At 49.8% G+C, this 18059-nt stretch overlaps 1 protein-coding gene across 4 annotated transcripts in view; it reads left to right on the top strand.

Annotated features, from left to right (window-relative positions):
* CACNB4 (calcium voltage-gated channel auxiliary subunit beta 4) overlaps positions 1-18059 on the top strand; it is a 75445-nt gene that overhangs the window by 40203 nt on the left and 17183 nt on the right. For all 4 annotated transcript variants that reach the window (XR_010432057.1, XM_064661734.1, XM_064661736.1 and 1 more), the window contains 7 exons: positions 11129-11248; positions 11536-11658; positions 14524-14654; positions 15481-15557; positions 15891-15910; positions 16020-16100; positions 17801-17859. Coding sequence is in view for 3 of the 4 variants with exons in the window: in XM_064661734.1 (XP_064517804.1) it covers positions 11129-11248; positions 11536-11658; positions 14524-14654; positions 15481-15557; positions 15891-15910; positions 16020-16100; positions 17801-17859 (611 nt within the window). In the remaining variant the exon portion in view is untranslated. The remainder of the gene's footprint in view (positions 1-11128; positions 11249-11535; positions 11659-14523; positions 14655-15480; positions 15558-15890; positions 15911-16019; positions 16101-17800; positions 17860-18059) is intronic.

Raw genomic sequence — 18059 nt, 5'->3', positions numbered from 1 at the left:
GTACATCAAAGTACAGCCTGTGCTGGGCACGGAGCAGGTGCCTGTCCCCTCCCTGGTGCTGTCCAAGGGAGCACTGGGGTGTCCATGGCCTCTGCCCCCCCTCAGTCGGTGCTGGCTCATCCCTTGGCTCGGGACTGGCCGTGCTCCCGGGGCATCAGCAGCTCTGCTGGATGAGGAGGTTGCCGGAGCGTGGCGAGGCCTCCTCCTCCCCTCCCTCCTCCTCCCCTGTGTGCCTGCCGCGTCCGCAGCATTCCCGAGGCTGCCGAGCCGGGAGAGGGATGCCGGGCACAGGGGGGAGCGCTGGTTGTGCTGTGGCGGCCGAGCCCTCGCGGGAGGAGGCGCGGAACGGGAGCTGGAGGGATTGGATCTTCCGGCGGGATCTGTGCCGGGGGAAGTGGGATTGGCAGAGCAGCCACTGCGGCTGAACACAGACCCGATCCCACAGGAGCCGTCAACGCCGGCGCTTCCAGGGAGGGGGCTCCTGGCGTGGGAAGCGCTCTGCAAACACACGGAGAGCAGGAAAGAAACAGTTAACGCCGAAGTGCACTGAGAGAACGGGAGTTTAATCCAAACCTTCCTTCCTGCGGCAGCTCGGGGCACCGGGTTGGAGGGAATCGTTCCAGAGCACGGGGATCTCCTGGGGATGTGTCCAGGAGTGCCAGGGATGCACCGACACTTATATAACCTGGGCATATGTTCATCCCAAACCTCTTCCACGGCAGGAGGTGAACATGAGTGGTGTTTCTGTGTGTTTGGATCGTGTTATCACTGCACTGGAATGTTCTGTTGGAGGAGCTGCAGTGTAAGGGGAGGGTCTGTCTAGAACTGAGTCCTGGGGGTTTGCTCTCTTTAGCCCAGGGCAGAAAGGGAATTTGGGAAGTTCCTGAACTTCAGCTGCCTGGCTTTTGATTTCCATCCTTCCCCTCGTCCTTCTTTTTCCTTTGGAAGTGCGAGGAATGGTTTTGCACCTCAGTGGGACACTTTCCTACCCAGGGGTAACATCAGCATCAGGGTGGTTGGGAGGGACCACCATCTGCATTTTGGGACTTGAGTTCCTCATGTGTGACTTCCAGATTCTGGTTGCTCATCTTGGAATGTTTTCCTCCTTCCTGCTGGATGTGTTTCTGTACCTTTGACCAGGCTCTGCCTTCACTCATCACACCCCTCCCCTGCCTTTTTGGTTGTGTTTCAGGGCAGATTTATAGGGCACCAGCAGAACCTTTGGCAGCAGTGACATTTTCTTTGGAACAGATGTACCTCTTCTGCAACATCCCAAAATAATGGCAAAGCTTTAGACCAGAATAAGGGTTTTAAATCTTGTCAAGCTTTTGACAGATTCCACTCCTGACAAGGCCTTTTTGTTTCCCCTTCTTTCAGCAAAGAACAGTCTCCAGGTGCTTAGAGTTGTCCTGTTTGCTGCTGTAGATTTGTGGTTACTGGTGCATGGGATGCAGAAGGAGCTTTTTGCACAGAATGAGACCATCAGGGTCCCTCTCAGTTATTGTTTGTGCCAAATCCAAGGGGCTGTGAGTGTGGCAGCGATCCCTGAGGGATTTTTTCTTGATTGCAATGCTTGCTGGATGCTAGTAAGAGGGAATATTAAACTGTTGTTTCTCTTAAGACATTTAATTAAGAATCCATTTTGGAGGCTGTTATTAAAAAAGAAGAATCCTGTCTTTGAATTTCTAATATTTAACTCTCTAAATTACCGTCACTCATGGAATCCCGGAACGATTTGGGTTGCAAAGGACATTAAAGCTCATCCAGTTCCATCTAGGGACACCTCCCACTAGCCCAGGTTGCTCCAAGCCCCATCCAACTTGGCCTTGGACACTTCCAGGGATCCAGGGGCAGCCACAGCTTCTCTGGGTGACCTGTGCCAGGGCCTTCCCACCCTCACAGCCAGGAATTCCTTCCCAATATCCCATCTACCCCATTAGCCAGTGGCATCCCAATTTTTTTTAAAAAAACTTTATTATTTGTTTGTTCCTGCTTCCCATTTCCCAAAATCCCTGTTGGTTTCTTGGTTGTCCTGTGCTTTTTCTCCTTCTTACAAACCACCTGAAAATCCCTGGTAACAACAAATCCCTCCCAAGCCACAGCTGTGTTCTCCACAATGTGGACCAATATCCAAGCAGGAACAGACATGGGAACAACAAACATTGTCAGGGGGGATTATTTTTTCCCTTCCTTTTATGTAGCAGTGATAAAACCCCCTGATTTGTTTGCTGCTCAGCAGTGCTCTCAGAGCAGACTCTCTGTAACGGGCCCCCCTGAATTCCCAGCCCTATCCCAGGGAATTCCCAGCCAGCCAGTGGGCAGCAAAGCCCAGCCTGCAACAACCTTGAGGTCCTGGGAAGTCCTTGGATGCCCTGGTTGATTCCAGCAATCAGGTCCCAGGGAGTGTCCCTCAAACATTACCCCGGCAGGCGACAGCAAGATGTGCTTTCACTGGTGTTTTGTTCTCAGCACGTCGAGTTTGGAGGCTGCAAAGCTTTTGGGGGGAGGAGTGGCTGTTTACAGCAGGAAAAGTACTTGGAAAATTAGGGCTTTTTCTTACTGAGGTATTTCTAGCAGTCCATAAAAGCTTGGTGGAGGCTCAGAGGTTGGGTGAGATCAGAATTGGCTGCAGGAAAAATTATCCGAGGTCGTGGCAGCTCCCTGGGAAAAAATAATGAAAAAAAAAAGGGTGGAAAAGTAAATAATAATAGTAATAATAATAATAATAAATTTAAATGCTTGGTTTCAGTGTTTAAAGCTGTTTCTGAACCTCCTGGTCTGGAAGCTTTTGGAAGGGAGAAGCTGGTTAAAACCACCCCACAACTCAACAGACCCAACCTAAGCCCAAAGTCGGGCTTAAATGGAGCAGAAATTCATGCCAGCAGTGCCCTCCCAGCACAGCAGGGATGTGTTCAACAAAGGGATTTTCCTGTAGTTCTGGGGAAGATGGGAGCCTGGTTCTGGGACTCTGGGATGTTTAAACACTAAAAAGAAATGTTCAGGGTTATTTTGGGGGTGTAAAGCCTGATGGTGTGGGAAGTGGTGGCACCACGCTAGAAGGAAATCAGGACACTAATCAGAAAAATCCTTAAAAACATATATGTTCTTTAAATTGGCTGTTGGAATTAGGAAGGGTGTGCAGGGAAGACAGACAGGTGGCAACAACCTTCTCAACACTGAGGAAAATTCCACTTCTTTCCTCACATTTATAATGCTCTGAAAATGATTGTATTGCCCGTTCCTGCTCTGGGGGTGAAGTGTTCCCTGGGTGTGTTTGCAGTCCAAGGAGAGATGGACTGGGGTTTTTGGAAAAAATCATTTGGGGCAATGAGTGGGTGCTGCTGGACATCCTCCAGGAAAATAAACTTCAGTGTTCTGTCTGAGCTCTCTGATTTTAACTTTGGCCAGCCTGGAGAAGAGAAGGCTCCAGGGAGAGCTGAGAGCCCCTTGCAGGGCCTAAAGGGGCTCCAGGAGAGCTGGAGAGGGACTGGGGACAAGGGATGGAGGGACAGGACACAGGGAATGGCTTCCCACTGCCAGAGGGCAGGGAGAGATGGGATAGTGGGAAGGAATTCCTGGCTGGGAGGGTGGGGAGGCCCTGGCCCAGGTTGGGCAGAGAAGCTGTGGCTGCCCCTGGATCCCTGGGAGTGTCCAAGGCCAGGTTGGACGGGGCTTGGAGCAACCTGGGCTGGTGGAAGGTGTCCCTGCCCATGGCAGGGAGTGGAACTGGATGAGCTTTAATGTCCTTTGCCACCCAAACCATTCCAGGGTTCTTTGATGATTCCATGCTGTCTGGGAGCAGTCCCAGGACAGGGCATGGGCAGGGACAGGCTGGCACAGAGCAGCCCAGTTTTCCCAGAGCTGCCGTGGTGACACGAGGGCAGCAGGCAGAGAAAACCAAGCTAAGCTGGATGAAATCCAAAGGGAAATGGGGATGAGCCTGAACAGAGTGAAACAAGAGGAGAAGTGGGAGCTGCTCCTCTCCCAGATCCCGAGTCAGATGTCCGCGTTGCTGGAACAAGGAGCTCGGTGGAGGTGTGATGTTAAAACCAGAAAGGTGACCCACCCTTTTCAGCAGGAACATTTCATCCCAGCCAGCACTGGGAGGTGATGGGAGCGTGAGTTAGGAATACACCACATTATTCCAGGGCTTCCTGGCTGAAGCCTTCCCACTGTGTGTCTGAGGGGATGCTGTGGCAGACCACATATGGTACCACAGATGCTTGTGGAGTTGGCAGGATGATGAAGTTTAGTTTGGGGGCAGTGTTTGTGATTTGGGGTTTTTTTTTCCTGGAGACTTTATGGAACATTCTTGACTCGGGGAACAGACACAGAGCTCCATCCTTTCAGGAGAGCTCATTTAGGATCCCAGGTGCACTTTTATTAGCTGGTGTCATCCAACCCAAGAGCAGCTTCCCCAGAGCCTTGGGAAGATCATTCAATGCCTTCAAAGAGCTGAAGTAATCAGAAAACATAAAGCAGTGTCTCTGTTGCAGCTTTAGTTTTGGTGTCTTTTAACACAGAAAAAATAACACCTTTCTGCTCTCCTGGGACTTCTGAATAGGTTTCCTGAAAAAGAGGGACCAGCTGCAGAGACTGAAGCAAAATTCAGAGTGGAGCTGTTCAGGTGTTGATTCAATCCCGTTGGAATAAAGCCCAGATCAGAGCATTGCCCCATCTTTGCTCTTGTGTGAACAAAAAACGTGGGGTTTGAAAGGTCTGGGTGTTGTTCAACTGTTGTGGCTCAAGGCCATTTTGGGGTGAAAGCCATGTGATGGCTGTGGCTGTGATCCTCACCTTTCACTGTGCTGGGAGACTGTGGAAAAGGGGTGTTCATTTGTGTGGGAAGGGCTGAGTTTGTAACACGTGAGCAGGAAAAGTTCAGAACAGCAAATGTGTTGTGTAAGCACCACCTTGGGCTCCCTGCAGTTCCTGCCAGGTGAAATCTCCTGTCTTGCATGTTCATTTGAACACCACCAGAAGAGATGGAGTATTTTGGCAATAAATATATATATATATATTACCAGTATTTTTTTTAAACTCTTTTTCTTAAATGTAGCAACACAATCTGTGCTGAGCTGAAGGCAGCTGGAGGAAGGAGATGTGACTGCAAGATCTGAAATCCAGGGTAAAAAAGAGACCATGAAATGTTAGAACAGTTGCCCCAGTTTCTGATAATTAGCATTCACAAAGAAAAAACCCGTGTTCTGACTACCTAGTAATTTCCAAATTGCTGAGACACCTAATGAGTTGTCTTAAATAAATTTACCAAACATATAGAAGGCAATAATTGCTGAGCATTTCATTCTGCAATCACAACTCAGTGCCAAGTGGTTCTGCAGCTGGTTTGGGTGTGTTGGGGGATTCAGCAGGAAAATCACTTGCTTGGGAACTGAACCTTGTCCTGGTTGGACTTTTGGGGCCACCTTCACTGTGTCACCTGCAGGGGAATTTGGGGAAAAGTCCCACTGAACCACTTTGCTGCTGGACCTCGATATTTAACGTTGCAGCAGTGGATTTTGTGATAAATATATGAAATAAATATAACAAACATAGAATATAAATATACAATATAAATCTAAAATATAAATGTAAAATACAAATAATATGTATTACTAATTCTGGAGAAAACTAAAAGCCAAAGAGGGGCTGTTCTGCCAGTGGAGTAACCCTTTGGTTTCCTTGGTGCTCTCCTGCCTGGAGCTCCCAGGGAAGGCTCATTCCAGCCCTTGGGATGGGGCTCTCTGCAGTATTTTGCTGGGCACACACAGATTTTCCTGGCCCCGGCTCCCATTGCAGCACAGCAGTGTTCCCATGCCAAACTAGAGCTCCCCACTGCTTTGGATTTGCCTCTTAATTACCTCACCTGCCCACTAATTAAATTTAGCTGGGCCCAGGGAGCACCAACTGTGGGGACCAGCTCTTTAAAACGTGGGGTTTTCTCAACTCCTTGAGTTTTGCTTCTTGTTTTCCCACCAGAAGGGTTATTCCTTATTTTCTCTAACACCCCTTGTGGTGAATTTGTCTTGGGTGAAAGGCAGGTGGAGGAAAAGAAGATAATACTGTGGATAATAACAGTAAATAATTCTTGAGCTGTCTAAACCTTGTGATGGCTGGCAGATAAAAGCAGCCACCTCTCTGGTGGGGTTATATTGACCTTCTGCCTTTCTGGGCTGTTCTGGGAGTAGAAAAGTCTTCTGGCTTTATTTGCACCCATGCCAAGTTTGGGAGGGTTGTTGATAAGCAGCTTAAAGGCTGGTGTCACAGTGTAACTTAAATAAATTGTTCTCTCTAAATACATGTCCTGAAAGGATGGGAGAGTTTGGGGGGTTCAGCTGGAGGAGAGAAGGCTCCAGGGAGAGCTGAGAGCCCCTTGCAGGGCCTAAAGGGGCTCCAGGAGAGCTGGAGAGGGACTGGGGACAGGGATGGAGGGACAGGACACAGGGAATGGCTTCCCACTGCCAGAGAGCAGATGGGATATTGGGAAGGAATTCCTGGCTGGGAGGGTGGGGAGGCCCTGGCCCAGGTTGGGCAGAGAAGCTGTGGCTGCCCCTGGATCCCTGGGAGTGTCCAAGGCCAGGTTGGATGGGGCTTGGAGCAGCCTGATGGGCTTTAACATCCCTTCCAACCCAAACCAGTCTGGGATTCAGTGATTCCATGATGTCTCCTAGAAAATGTTCAGTTGAAGTCCTGACCAGTTTAAAAGCTTTGGACCAACCTCTGGTTCAGCTCTTTGGTTTGCTGTGTAACCACGAGCTCAGCACCAGGACAAGACCTTTGGGATCTCTGGGAACTTGGCATCCTGTGTCTTCCAGGATGAGACTGCCTGGAGCATCCCAAAAGCTGCAGGGAAGCTTGGAGGTGGCAGGTGGGATTGCTGTGGGGGGAGGGACTGAGAGGAGGCACAAGAGGAGGGACAGGCCGGGGTGAGGTTGGGATGGGACAGGAGGGATCTCCTTTCCCATGAGGTATTTCCTGCTGTCCCCAGCTCAGGTATTATCCCAACTCCAGCAAACCATTCCAGATAACTGGGTGCCTGGGGGAACGCTGCCAGTTCTCAGCAGTGGGTTTCAGAACAAGCTCTGGGATTGCAAGGACACTTCCATGTGCTCAGCTGAACACCCCCTGTGTGCCTGAGCACACATCCAGGGCTTTTCCTCTCCAGTGCTTCATCAGGCACAGGGATTGCCATGTGTGCACATTCCTGGATGCAGGGATGTGCTCCAAACCCCCCTGGCCAGTGTGGCTGGGAGAGAAGGATGCTCCAGTTAGGAGCATCACAACCCTGCTGCCCTGTTGTGTTTAATGGATCAGGCAGGAGCTCTGTGTGACATGGGATGTTTTCCCAAAGGAAAACACGGCCTCTGCACACCCTAAATCTTTCCCAAAGAGCCTGCATGTCCTCTGGCTGATGGGAGCTGGATGGATTGCTGCTGGAATTGCAGGAGCCACGTGACAGAGCATTCCAACTTATGGATGAGGACGGAGCAATCCAGAGCTGGGTGGTTATGGCACTTGGGGAAAAATTGTTTGCAGGCTCAGCAGGTCTTTATTTTTTAGCTCTAACAGCTGAAGGTTGATAACTCCTTCAGCAAGCAGGAAGGCTGGCTGTTGTCTGGAGTGTCCAGGGAGAGGATTCCTGTCACCTTTCCCCCCCTAACATGATGGGACATCCCTGTTCCCTTGGAATATTGTGTTCCCCTTCCCACCTTGCCACATGTCTTCCAGCAGGCTCATGTAAGGCTGGGCAGTGAGCAGGAGAATGAGAGTAAGACCCTCTGTTCTCTCTGCTTTACCCTTTTCCCTGGTGTCTTTGGGATTGCTTCAAACCTCCCTGTTTTTATCAGAGCTGAGTTACACTAATTAATGAGAGAGGAAAATGAGCAGGGGAGAAAATAAATAATGAATTGCGTGAAAAATGAATTCACAGAAGCCCAGAGTATGAAGGCTGCAAAGTAAGAAAGGAGGCTTTCATTGCCTTGGATAATATAATTATCCAGCAAAGCCTGTTTCCTTCAAATTGTCAGATCTGGTGTCACTTGAACTCACCAATCCCCCACTTGACAAAGTTCCTCTGACTCCCAGGGGGTCGTGATGGAGGGTGGGTGACAGAGTGATAATGAGTCCTTGAATGTTATGTGCCAGTGTGAAAATGGAAATAAATTAGTTAAAGGGTCTTTTTACAGAATCCCAGGATAACTGAGGTTGGAAAAGCCCTCCCAGATCACAGAGTCCCCCCTGTGCCTGATCCCCCCTTGTCCCCCAGCCCAGAGCACTGAGTGCCAGGGACACCTCCAGGGCTGGGGACTCCAACCCTCCCTGGGCAGTCCCTTCCAATGCCTGACCACCCTTCCCATGGAGAAATCCTTCCTTTAGTAACATTTTGGTGTCCAGGAAAAAGATGGGAAATGGCTCCTTGGCTCTTTCTTCTCTCGCTTCCCTGTTGCAGTTTCAGCAAGTGGGAGCTGTCAGAGCAGAGCTCGCTGCACTCGGTGCTGAGCAGACAGCAGTGTTTGTGTTGGCTTGTTGCACAATATTCTGTCAGTATTGCACAATATTTCTGGCAATATCCCGATCTTCCATCAAATACTGCAAACAGACCCAGAAATCCAACAGGAGCCAGGCTGCTCTCCTGCCCCTCTGCTGCTATTTGCAGAGCAGTGCCTTATTTCCAGTGTGATGCTGCAGTTCAGCATCATGTGAGTCACAGTCCTGGGGCTGCATCTTCCAGATAAGCCTCTCGCTGTTTGGCAGAAGTTGGGAGAGCGGGATCATGTGGCTGTGACTGTACCAGTGGGGATCTCTTGGCACAGGGGCAGGGCTGAGCCTGGCACAGCAGCCTGGCCCTGCAGGATCAGCTGCTCTGGTTACACAGGTTTGTTCTGAGGGTGCTCACACTGCACCAGCAACAGCCAGTGTGGGGAATGTGTGTCCAGCTCAGGAACGGATTCCTGGTGAATTCCCTTATGGAGCTGCACTGAATCCCATCGGGAGACTTGAGTGGATATATAGGTCAGGTGTGGCCAGGTGGGCAGGAGGCCAATGGCCCCTGGGCTGTGCCAGCCCTGGTGTGTCCCAGCCCCAGGGCAGTGCCCATCACACCTCCAGGGCTGGGGCAGTTCTGGGACTTCAGACAAGACACGGAGGGGCTGGAGCGTGTGCAGGGAAGGGAAGGGAGCTGGGAAGGGGCTGGAGCAGCAGGAGGGGCTGAGGGAGCTGGGGGGGCTCAGCCTGGAGAAAAGGAGGCTCAGGGGGGACCTTCTGGCTCTGCAACCCCCTGACAGGAGGGGGGAGCCGGGGGGGGTCGGGCTCTGCTCCCAGGGAACAAGGGACAGGAGGAGAGGGAACGGCCTCAGGCTGTGCCAGGGGAGGCTCAGGTTGGACATCAGGAGGAATTTCTCATGGAAAGGGTGGTGAGGCCTTGGCAGGGGCTGCCCAGGGAGGTTTGGAGTGCCCAGCCCTGGAGGTGTCCCAGGAAGGCCTGGCCGTGGCACTCAGTGCTCTGGGCTGGGGGACAAGGGGGGCATCGGGCACAGGGGGGGCTGGATTGATGATCCTGGAGGGCTTTTCCAACCTCAGTGATCCCGTGATTCTGTGATACAGGGCTGTGCAGATTCTGTTCCCATTCCCCCACGTGGGTCATCCCTGCCATCCACCCCTGTGGGTGATGCTGTCCCTGTCCTGCCAGGGGGCTCTGGGCCCTGTTCTCTGGCACTTTGCAGCACCCAGAAAATTCGGGGGGAAATGAGGTGGTCAGAGAGTCTGGGCTGAGGAGCAGTGCCTGCTGCCCTCAGGGACAGCAGGAGTGGCCTTGTCCAGGCTCAGCCATCCCAGGGTGTGGTGCCTTCCTGTTGCAGTGTATTATCCCAGGTAGGATTAAAACTTGGAAAGAAGCCCATTCCTACTGCAGTATTTGACTTGTGTTTCTCATGATGCCTTTTGATTTATTGTTCAGGGCATGTGGTCACTCTCCCTTCTTCCTTTCTGCTGCTGTTGAAGCTTTGCTGGCTTTAAATAAAAACTGTGATGATCAGTGGGTACAAAAGTACCTTCAGAGTGTTCAGTGGACAGAGACATTTGTTCTTCACCACAGAGCTGGTCTGGGTTTGCAGCTCCTGGTCCTCTGTGGCTGGGGAGTTCCCCTGGTCTCTGCTACATCCCAAAGGAAGCAGAGGAAAAAGCAGGATCAAACTCGCAGCTGTGGCTTAGCTCCTGTCAGGCAAATCCTGTTCTTGGCATGAGGAAAATCTGCCCTTCCCAGTGACAGGCCGGGTTGGGAGTATGGAATGAGGAGAACTCATCAGTGGTTCATTGCCAGGGATCTTCTGATGGATATGGATTCACATCAGTGCATATGGACTCACAGCAATGGACATGGATCCACAGCAATGGCTTTGGATTCACAGCAGTATTTAAGAATATTATACTTTACATGGTGAGAGTAGGAATATTGACTCACACTGTACAAACACATGTCCCTGTGCTGCAGGATATAAATCAATCCGAGGGGGGAAAAAATCAAGGACATAATGGTGGCAGAATGGCTCTTTTGGAGCTACAGATTTTTGCAGCTCTGCTGGGGATTCACCAGGATTAAACATGCCCTGTTTTACAAGGCTAAAGCCCTTCCCCTGTTGAGTAGCCTGTAATAATGTCATTTTTGCCTCTTTTCCCCTCTGGAAGCCCCAGGACAAAGCTCAGTGTGAGTGGGAGCAGAGCACTTCCACAGTGGAGTGTGTTCCTGGGGAGGGATGACTCAAACCAAGCTTTGTGATGCCTTCATTACATCCGAGGTGACCTAACCCTGGACTTTTCCAAGGCTGAGGTTGTCAAACAGGATTTAAATGTTGTAAGGACTCCTGGGCAGTGCCCACAACTGAGCTGGATTTCACTGTGTCAGTAAGGAAGTGAAGGGACAGGTTTTTCTTGGGATTTTTCCCTTTGCCTTGGTGCACCTGATGAGCAAAGGCAGGTTATTTCCCTGCTGAATTCTGCAGGTGTTGTAGGTGTAAAACCCGCTCAAAGAAATGAATAAACAGGTATTTTAAAGGGATTTTTTGGAATGTGACTGGGGGAGGGGTTTCTCTTTGTTCCCTGTGCTCTCTTAGTGACCTGGATTTCCTTTCAGGGCTCAGCAGATTCGTACACGAGCAGACCCTCGGACTCTGATGTCTCTCTGGAAGAGGACAGGGAAGCAATCCGCCAGGAAAGGGAGCAGCAGGCAGCCATCCAGCTTGAGAGGGCCAAGGTGTGTCCTGTTCACCTTCAACAGCTGAGTTCTGTGCCACTGATCCTTTCCCTGCTGCTAAAATTTGTAACAGTGATGCTCTTCTAGAATAGTTGGGCAGTCGAGTCAAATGGGGAATATATGAAAATATTCCCTATAAATGGGGGTGTTCTCCAGTGAGCTTGTGTGGAATCACTAGGGCTGAATTTTTCTGGCTTTAACAACGTGCTCTGCTGCATTTTGTGCAGTTTGGTGCAGCTCTTGACTGAGGGGAGTTTGCAGTGCCTGTGTTGTGTTTCTCCCTGCAGTCCAAACCAGTAGCATTCGCTGTGAAGACCAACGTGAGTTACTGTGGAGCTCTGGATGAAGATGTCCCTGTGCCAAGCACTGCCATCTCCTTTGATGCCAAGGACTTCCTGCACATCAAAGAGGTAAAACCAGGAGCTAGGAAAAGGGAATCCTTGTCTGACTGAACAGTCAGGCTGAGCCAGAGTGGATTAACACACGCTCCAAGAGGTGAGAGGTCAGTGGAGGTCCAGCTCCCTGGGGTGGTTATCCTGCACTTTTGTAGCACTTGGTGTTACCAAATGGTTGGATTTTCATGGTGCAGGAAGGAAATAATTCCCTTCAGCGTGGTGGGTTCAGAGTCTTCCCATCAGAGGAAGTTTGTGGTGGATCAGAGATCGTGGAGCAGAGAAAGGGATCCCAGTGATCCCAGAGTGGAGCAGCACCAGGTCACACCAGGTCTTCATAAAGCACCAGATGGGCTTGTGAGGGAGAAAAGAAGACTTAGAAAGAAAACACTGAAGAGGACAGATACAAAAATAAGGGAAAAAAATGGGAATAAATGGGCCCTAAGTATGGCTTTGGTAGAGAAAATTGCATTTTATTGCATGCTGAGCATATTTTCTGCAATTTTTCATCTGAATTGAGCCCTCCAAATTTGCATAACCCCCTGTTGTGCTGTAGATTGGTACCCAGGCTTGCAGAAGCACTTCTTCATCTCTGCATTCTGGGGTTATTTTCGGGTGTTTCAGTGCTCAGCTGCCTCTTTCTTTGAGCGTGTGCTCGTCATCACTTCAGAGCACTGAGCTCCCTCAGCCTGAGCCCACCTGCTCCTGCCCTTCCAGAGGCACCCAGCGGGGCTGGAGCAGGGAGTTGCTGTACAGAAGGACACAGGGGAGGCACTGGAATGCCCTGAGCTGGTTTTTGATCCTGGGTTTCCTCGGCCGGGGCCACGTTGGGTGTCAGGGCACCAATTGAGTCGGACGTGCTGAGCCCTTATCGCTCTGCCCTGTGCATTCTCCCAGACAAGAGTCCCAAATCCATGTCTTGGCATTCCCTGAGTTGTCCTCCGAGGTCTAAATACCCGGGATCACATTGTCACTAAGCTGTAAACCATCTGGCTTACTGGTGTTTGTCAGCTCTGCTGAGGGTTTAGCAGATTCTCTTTGTTAACACTCAAACCCTCAGCTCGCCCCGAGCTGTGGCTGCAGCTCAGTGGGATTTTGGGAATGGTGGAAAAAGGCTTTGCAGAATTTTTTTTTGGTGATCTGGCAGGGCCTGATTGGATTAGAACAATGGTTCCAGATTTTGGAATGGTGCTAAACTGGTTACAAAGTCAGGTCACCCTGTGCCAGGGTGGAAGAGCAGCAGTGACTGAGGAGTTGCTATTTTGGGGATGTGTCCTGTATGTCTCATCTGCCTCCAAGACTATACATTATGTGCTTACTTAAAAGATGAAGTGGCAACAATTCCTGACAAAGCAGGAGGAATCATGGGCCTGGCAACCAATGGGAGGGAGTGTGGGCCTCCCACACGCTGAGTAACATATGGGAGGGAATGACCTAATGCAGATCCCATGTTCCTCACTGCATCCTTAGCTTCTGTGTGCTTCAGGCACTCTCAGCATAACCATGTAATCCCAGACTTGTTTGGGTTGGAAGAGACCTTAAAACCATCCAGGTCCAACCCCGACGCCTTCCACTATCCCAGTGGCTCCAGCCTGACCTTGGACACTTCCAGGGATCCAGGGGCAGCCACAGCTTCTCTGCCCAACCTGGGCCAGGGCCTGCCCACCCTCCTAGCCAGGAATTCCTTCCCAATATCCCACCTATCCCTGCCCTCTGGCAGTGGGAAGCCATTCCCTGTGTCCTGTCCCTCCATCCCTTGTCCAAAGTGCCTCTTGAGAGGGACTGATTCTGATCCCATGTTTAGGGCCATCACTCAGAGCTCCATGACCTGCTCATGGAAGAAGGATTCCCATGTTCCAGCTGTACATTTAGAACCAGAATAGAGCAGGGAATGCCCTTGGGACTCACGTTTTACAGTGGTACAACCCATGGATTGATTTCCTAGAATCCCAGACTGGTGTAGGTGAGAAAGACCTTAAAGCCCATCCAATCCCAGCCCCTGCCATGGGCAGGGACACCTTCCACTATCCAGGTTGCTCCAGTCTGGCCTTGGACACTTCAGGGATGGAGAGTCCCCAACCTCTCTGTGATTTCCAGTAGCAGAACATTGTATCCTGGAGGATTTATCTGCTTTACAGGCTGTAAATAGTCCCATTGCCTTAACACGCTTAAAACTGAGCTTTGCTTCCTGACACTGTTCTTCAGCATGAACAACAACTGGTTTAAGAGTTGGGATGGTAAAATAATGGAACCTCTTGCACAAATCACACCTGCAGCAGGAGGACAGGTTTCCAAGGTGAGGGGGTGAGGACAGCACTTCCCTGGGCTGTGTGAGTTAATAGGTGTGTGTGCATGGGTTCATGTTAATACCTCTGCATGGATGGGTTAATAAAAAGCAAATAAATAATGAAAAGCTGAGGCTCCGTGTTTCAGAGTCACCATCAGGCACTGCTGCACCTTGACAACGGGGACACGGGATTTCTGTGTCTCTGCAAGAGCTTAAGTGCTCGAAAACGAGAGCCAGGGGCCGTGAGCATTGTTGAGAGAGATGGCTGTGATAGCTCTTGGCTCCGGGCTTGCAAACAAAACCCCCTCACTCGCTGCTCTTAATGACTCCGGAGTCAGCTGAGAGAAGCACTGAGGGGCCTAATGAAGCAGAACAGACCCGAAGGTTTTCAGATATTTTTCTTCAAAAGCTCTGCTGGCAGCAGCTACAACAAATCCTTTGCCACACGAGATCCGTCAGGATCCTGCTTTTCATCTTTCCATCGTTAGGGTCGGGTCAGGCTTTCAACGCTGCAGAAAAACTCGAGTTACCACAGGTTAACGACAACATTAAATGTTACACTTCCGAGCTGACGCCGTGACCTTTCTGTGCTGCAGAAATACAACAACGACTGGTGGATAGGGCGGCTGGTGAAGGAGGGCTGCGAGATCGGCTTCATCCCCAGCCCGCTGCGCCTGGAGAACATCCGCATCCAGCAGGAGCAGAAGAGGGGCCGTTTCCATGGAGGGTGAGGGCGCTGCAGCCTCGGGAAGCAGTTCAAGTGTTTCTGGCGCCGGGCAGCCTTTCCAAAGGTCACTCGGTGCTGCTTTATTGCGGTGCCTCGGCGCGCCTGGGTTTGGGACCCCCGCTGGAAATAGGTATTTGCAGAGAACAGGCGGGGGAGATGCTGATGGGGAGAAACGGGAAAAACTGTGTTTGACTTCAGGGAAGAGCAGTAATTCAGTGTGAGGGGTAATGACAGCAATTTCTCGCAGTTTTGTGTCCCCGTGGTCAGCTCAGTGCTCAAAGATTCCCTGATTTTTTTTCCCCAGCTTTTCCCAAGGTTGTGGCCTTTTTCTTCCCTTTTTTTTTTTTTTCATTCTCTCCATTTCAGCCCAAACCAGACTTTTCAAAGTTTCTGACTTTTTTTATTCAACTTCCTTTTATCCTTCACGTCCCAGCCTGGGCTTTCTGGGGCTCCACCCTGCCAGAGCTGGAGATTGCAAATCCCTGGGAAAATACAAACTTGGTCAGGGAGGTAAAGCTGAGGAAGGAAGTGTTTCCAGAACGACTGAACAGCATCAACTGTGCTCCTTCCAAATTGCTTTTATGATTTTTGAAAGAACTTCAGAGGGTCTCTGTGGACAGGGAGAGGATTACCTGTGAGGCACTCCTGGATTTGCATGATTAAAAATTCAAAGTTATATTTAAAATAAACTGGTTTTGAGCACCTTTGTTAGGCAGAGTCACAGAGATCTCTGTTACCTTGGGATTCCTCATGGGGCAGATTCTCCCCCAAACCTCCCACATTTTCATCTCTGGGTGCCTTAACGGGGCTCTTTCTGCTCCCACAGCAAATCCAGTGGGAATTCTTCTTCAAGCCTTGGAGAAATGGTTTCTGGCACATTTCGGGCCACACCTACTGCCACAGGTAAGACAAGATGTTATTTAGGGGAGCTCCTGTTGTTCTGTTTTCAAAACCCCCCATGAAAAATGCAGGTTTTCCCCTTAGCCCAGTGATTCAGATGTTTTCCAGCAAAGTGCCTGTGTGTGTGGAGGGGGAGGAAGGCAAACAGCTGTTTCTGGCCATGCAGGAGTTGTTGAGGGGCTGGGATAAACCTTGGGAAGAGTGGCAGCTGCTCCAGAAGGGACAGAAGGCCCAGTTTAAACAGGGGGACCAAAGGGACAGAATTCCCAGTGCATGGACAGAGGGGTTGCTGTTTGCACTGGGGTGTTTTAACCGTGTTCTCCTTTGGTCTTCCAGCAAAACAGAAACAAAAAGTGGTAAGTAGTGCTTTTGCTTTCATTTTATTTCATTCTAATCCACGATTCCCAGGATTTCCTTACGGATCTTGTTGGATAAATGATCTGAAGGGTTGTTTTCTTCTTCTAGACAGAGCATATTCCCCCCTACGATGTAGTGCCATCCATGAGACCTGTTGTCTTGGTGGGTCCATCACTCAAAGGCTATGAGGTACTTGCCATTAATTACTATTTAATTACCTGTAATCTCCCTTAGTAATGCAGGGTGTGGGCCAGTGCAGCTGGTTGTGGTAACTTAAAGTGATCTCTGCTTAAATAATTACCCAAAATGTTCTGTAAGCACCAAGAGCTTTACTTGGAGCCTGCACTCCACTCTTTCCAGTGCACTTATTCCTGATTAAACCAAGTCAGAAAAAGAGAATTTGTGTTCTCTGCAAGGCAGAGTTGGAGCAGTCAAATTAAAGAGCTGGACTCCTCCCCACGTGTAACATTTTAGTCAAACCAGCACATGCTTTGAACTTAATTAGCAAAACAATTTTCAGGGAGCCTCCTTGCTGTTCTCTTTTCACTTTGCCAGTATTTCAGATGTGTTTGCAAAGAAACTTTTAACCCTCCTGAAGGGTTTGCCACCGTTCCACGTGGGAGTGGGCAGGATAACGTGCCCAGAAAACCAGGACAGCCCTTTTTTGGGCTGCTGCAGATTGAAGTGAGCATTTCCCACGTGCCAAGTGAGCAGTTGGGTGAACTTCCCCATCTGTGAGTGTTGTGCTGAACCAGGAGCTAAATGAACATCAAATCAAAGCTACACTTCATTAAGCTTAATTAATGTTGGTGGTGGTTTACAGGATATTGTTAAACACACTGGAATGGCTCTTTTTGGAAGATTGCAACGTGGTGCCATTACTGGAGTAATAATGTTGTTATACTGAGGGGTTTTTATAAGAATCTTTGAAGGTGCAGTTCATCAAAGCAGGAACTTCATGTTCTTTGCTGCCTTTGAATTTTGTGAAGTTTTTTTGACAGGAGTAAATTCCATCTGTGCTGCACCACAGATCAATTTGCCTCTCAAGTCTGAGGCTGTTTGTTAATCAAAACCTCCTCAAAAATTTGAAATATTCAATATTCAAATAATTTGAAATACTCAATATTCAAATATTTGAAGTACTCAATATTCAAATATTTCCATTCTGCCTTTTTTTTTTCCTGAAAGAAAACAATACTAAACACGACATCTTGAACATATAAATGTGTCTAAATGTTAACACAGGATATTAATTTAAATTACAAACAGTGGTCTGCATAAGAGAAATGCTTGATCTTTCTTTGCAACCTTCATGGGGAAACTGTTTGGAGCAATTTTTTTTCCTGGCTAAATTCTGAAGGAACCAGTTAGAAGGAGAGAAATAAAGTGGCAGAGGCCTGAGGGGGCTTTGCTGGAGCTCCTGGCAGGTAACAGCTGTCAGCCCTGGGAAGGACAAGGAGCCTGATCAATAATGGGGATTGCAGAGGTGCCAGTTCATGGCCAGCAGTGGGAACATCCCATTTCTGTCTCTCTGAGAGGAGTGTTCTCTGGGAGAACAGTCACCCACCACCATAAATCTTGCACCTGCAGTTTGAAGGCAACCCTGAGAATGTCACTGCAGGCTAAAAACCCAAATAATCTGTTCAACCAGTGTCCCACCTGGTTGTGCCTGTTTGGGAATGAGACTCTGGGACTGGGCTGCTGTGGGAGGGGGTGAGGAGCGGGCAGGGCAGGGCAGGAGCAGCCAGGAATGATTGCTGCCCATCAGAGGGGTTGATTGTTGGCCATATCCTCACCTTCTACTCACCTCTTTCCTTCCTTTTCCTTCCTTTTCCCTGCTTCTCCTCGCTGTCCACCCTCCCTGTCCCCCCTTCCTGCCCTCTGCCAAGGTGACAGACATGATGCAGAAAGCTCTCTTTGACTTCCTGAAGCACAGGTTTGATGGCAGGTGAGACACACTGCCCTGCTCGTGCTGCTTTGCCCACGTGTCACTAACATTCCAGTGGGGTGTTTTCCATTTTGGATGCATGTTCCAGTCTTATTCACTGCCCTTTCTTCACCACTGAGGAGTGGAACACAACTAACATCTTACTGTCTCCATTTCTGCTGGGTCTGGGGCAGGATTTCTCAGTTTAACACAATAATTCC

This window comes from Pseudopipra pipra, chromosome 7, assembly GCF_036250125.1.
Source record: "Pseudopipra pipra isolate bDixPip1 chromosome 7, bDixPip1.hap1, whole genome shotgun sequence".
Classification (NCBI taxonomy): Eukaryota; Metazoa; Chordata; class Aves; order Passeriformes; family Pipridae; genus Pseudopipra; species Pseudopipra pipra.
Note: the sequence above shows the minus strand (reverse complement) of the source record. Positions and strands in the feature narration are given on the sequence as shown.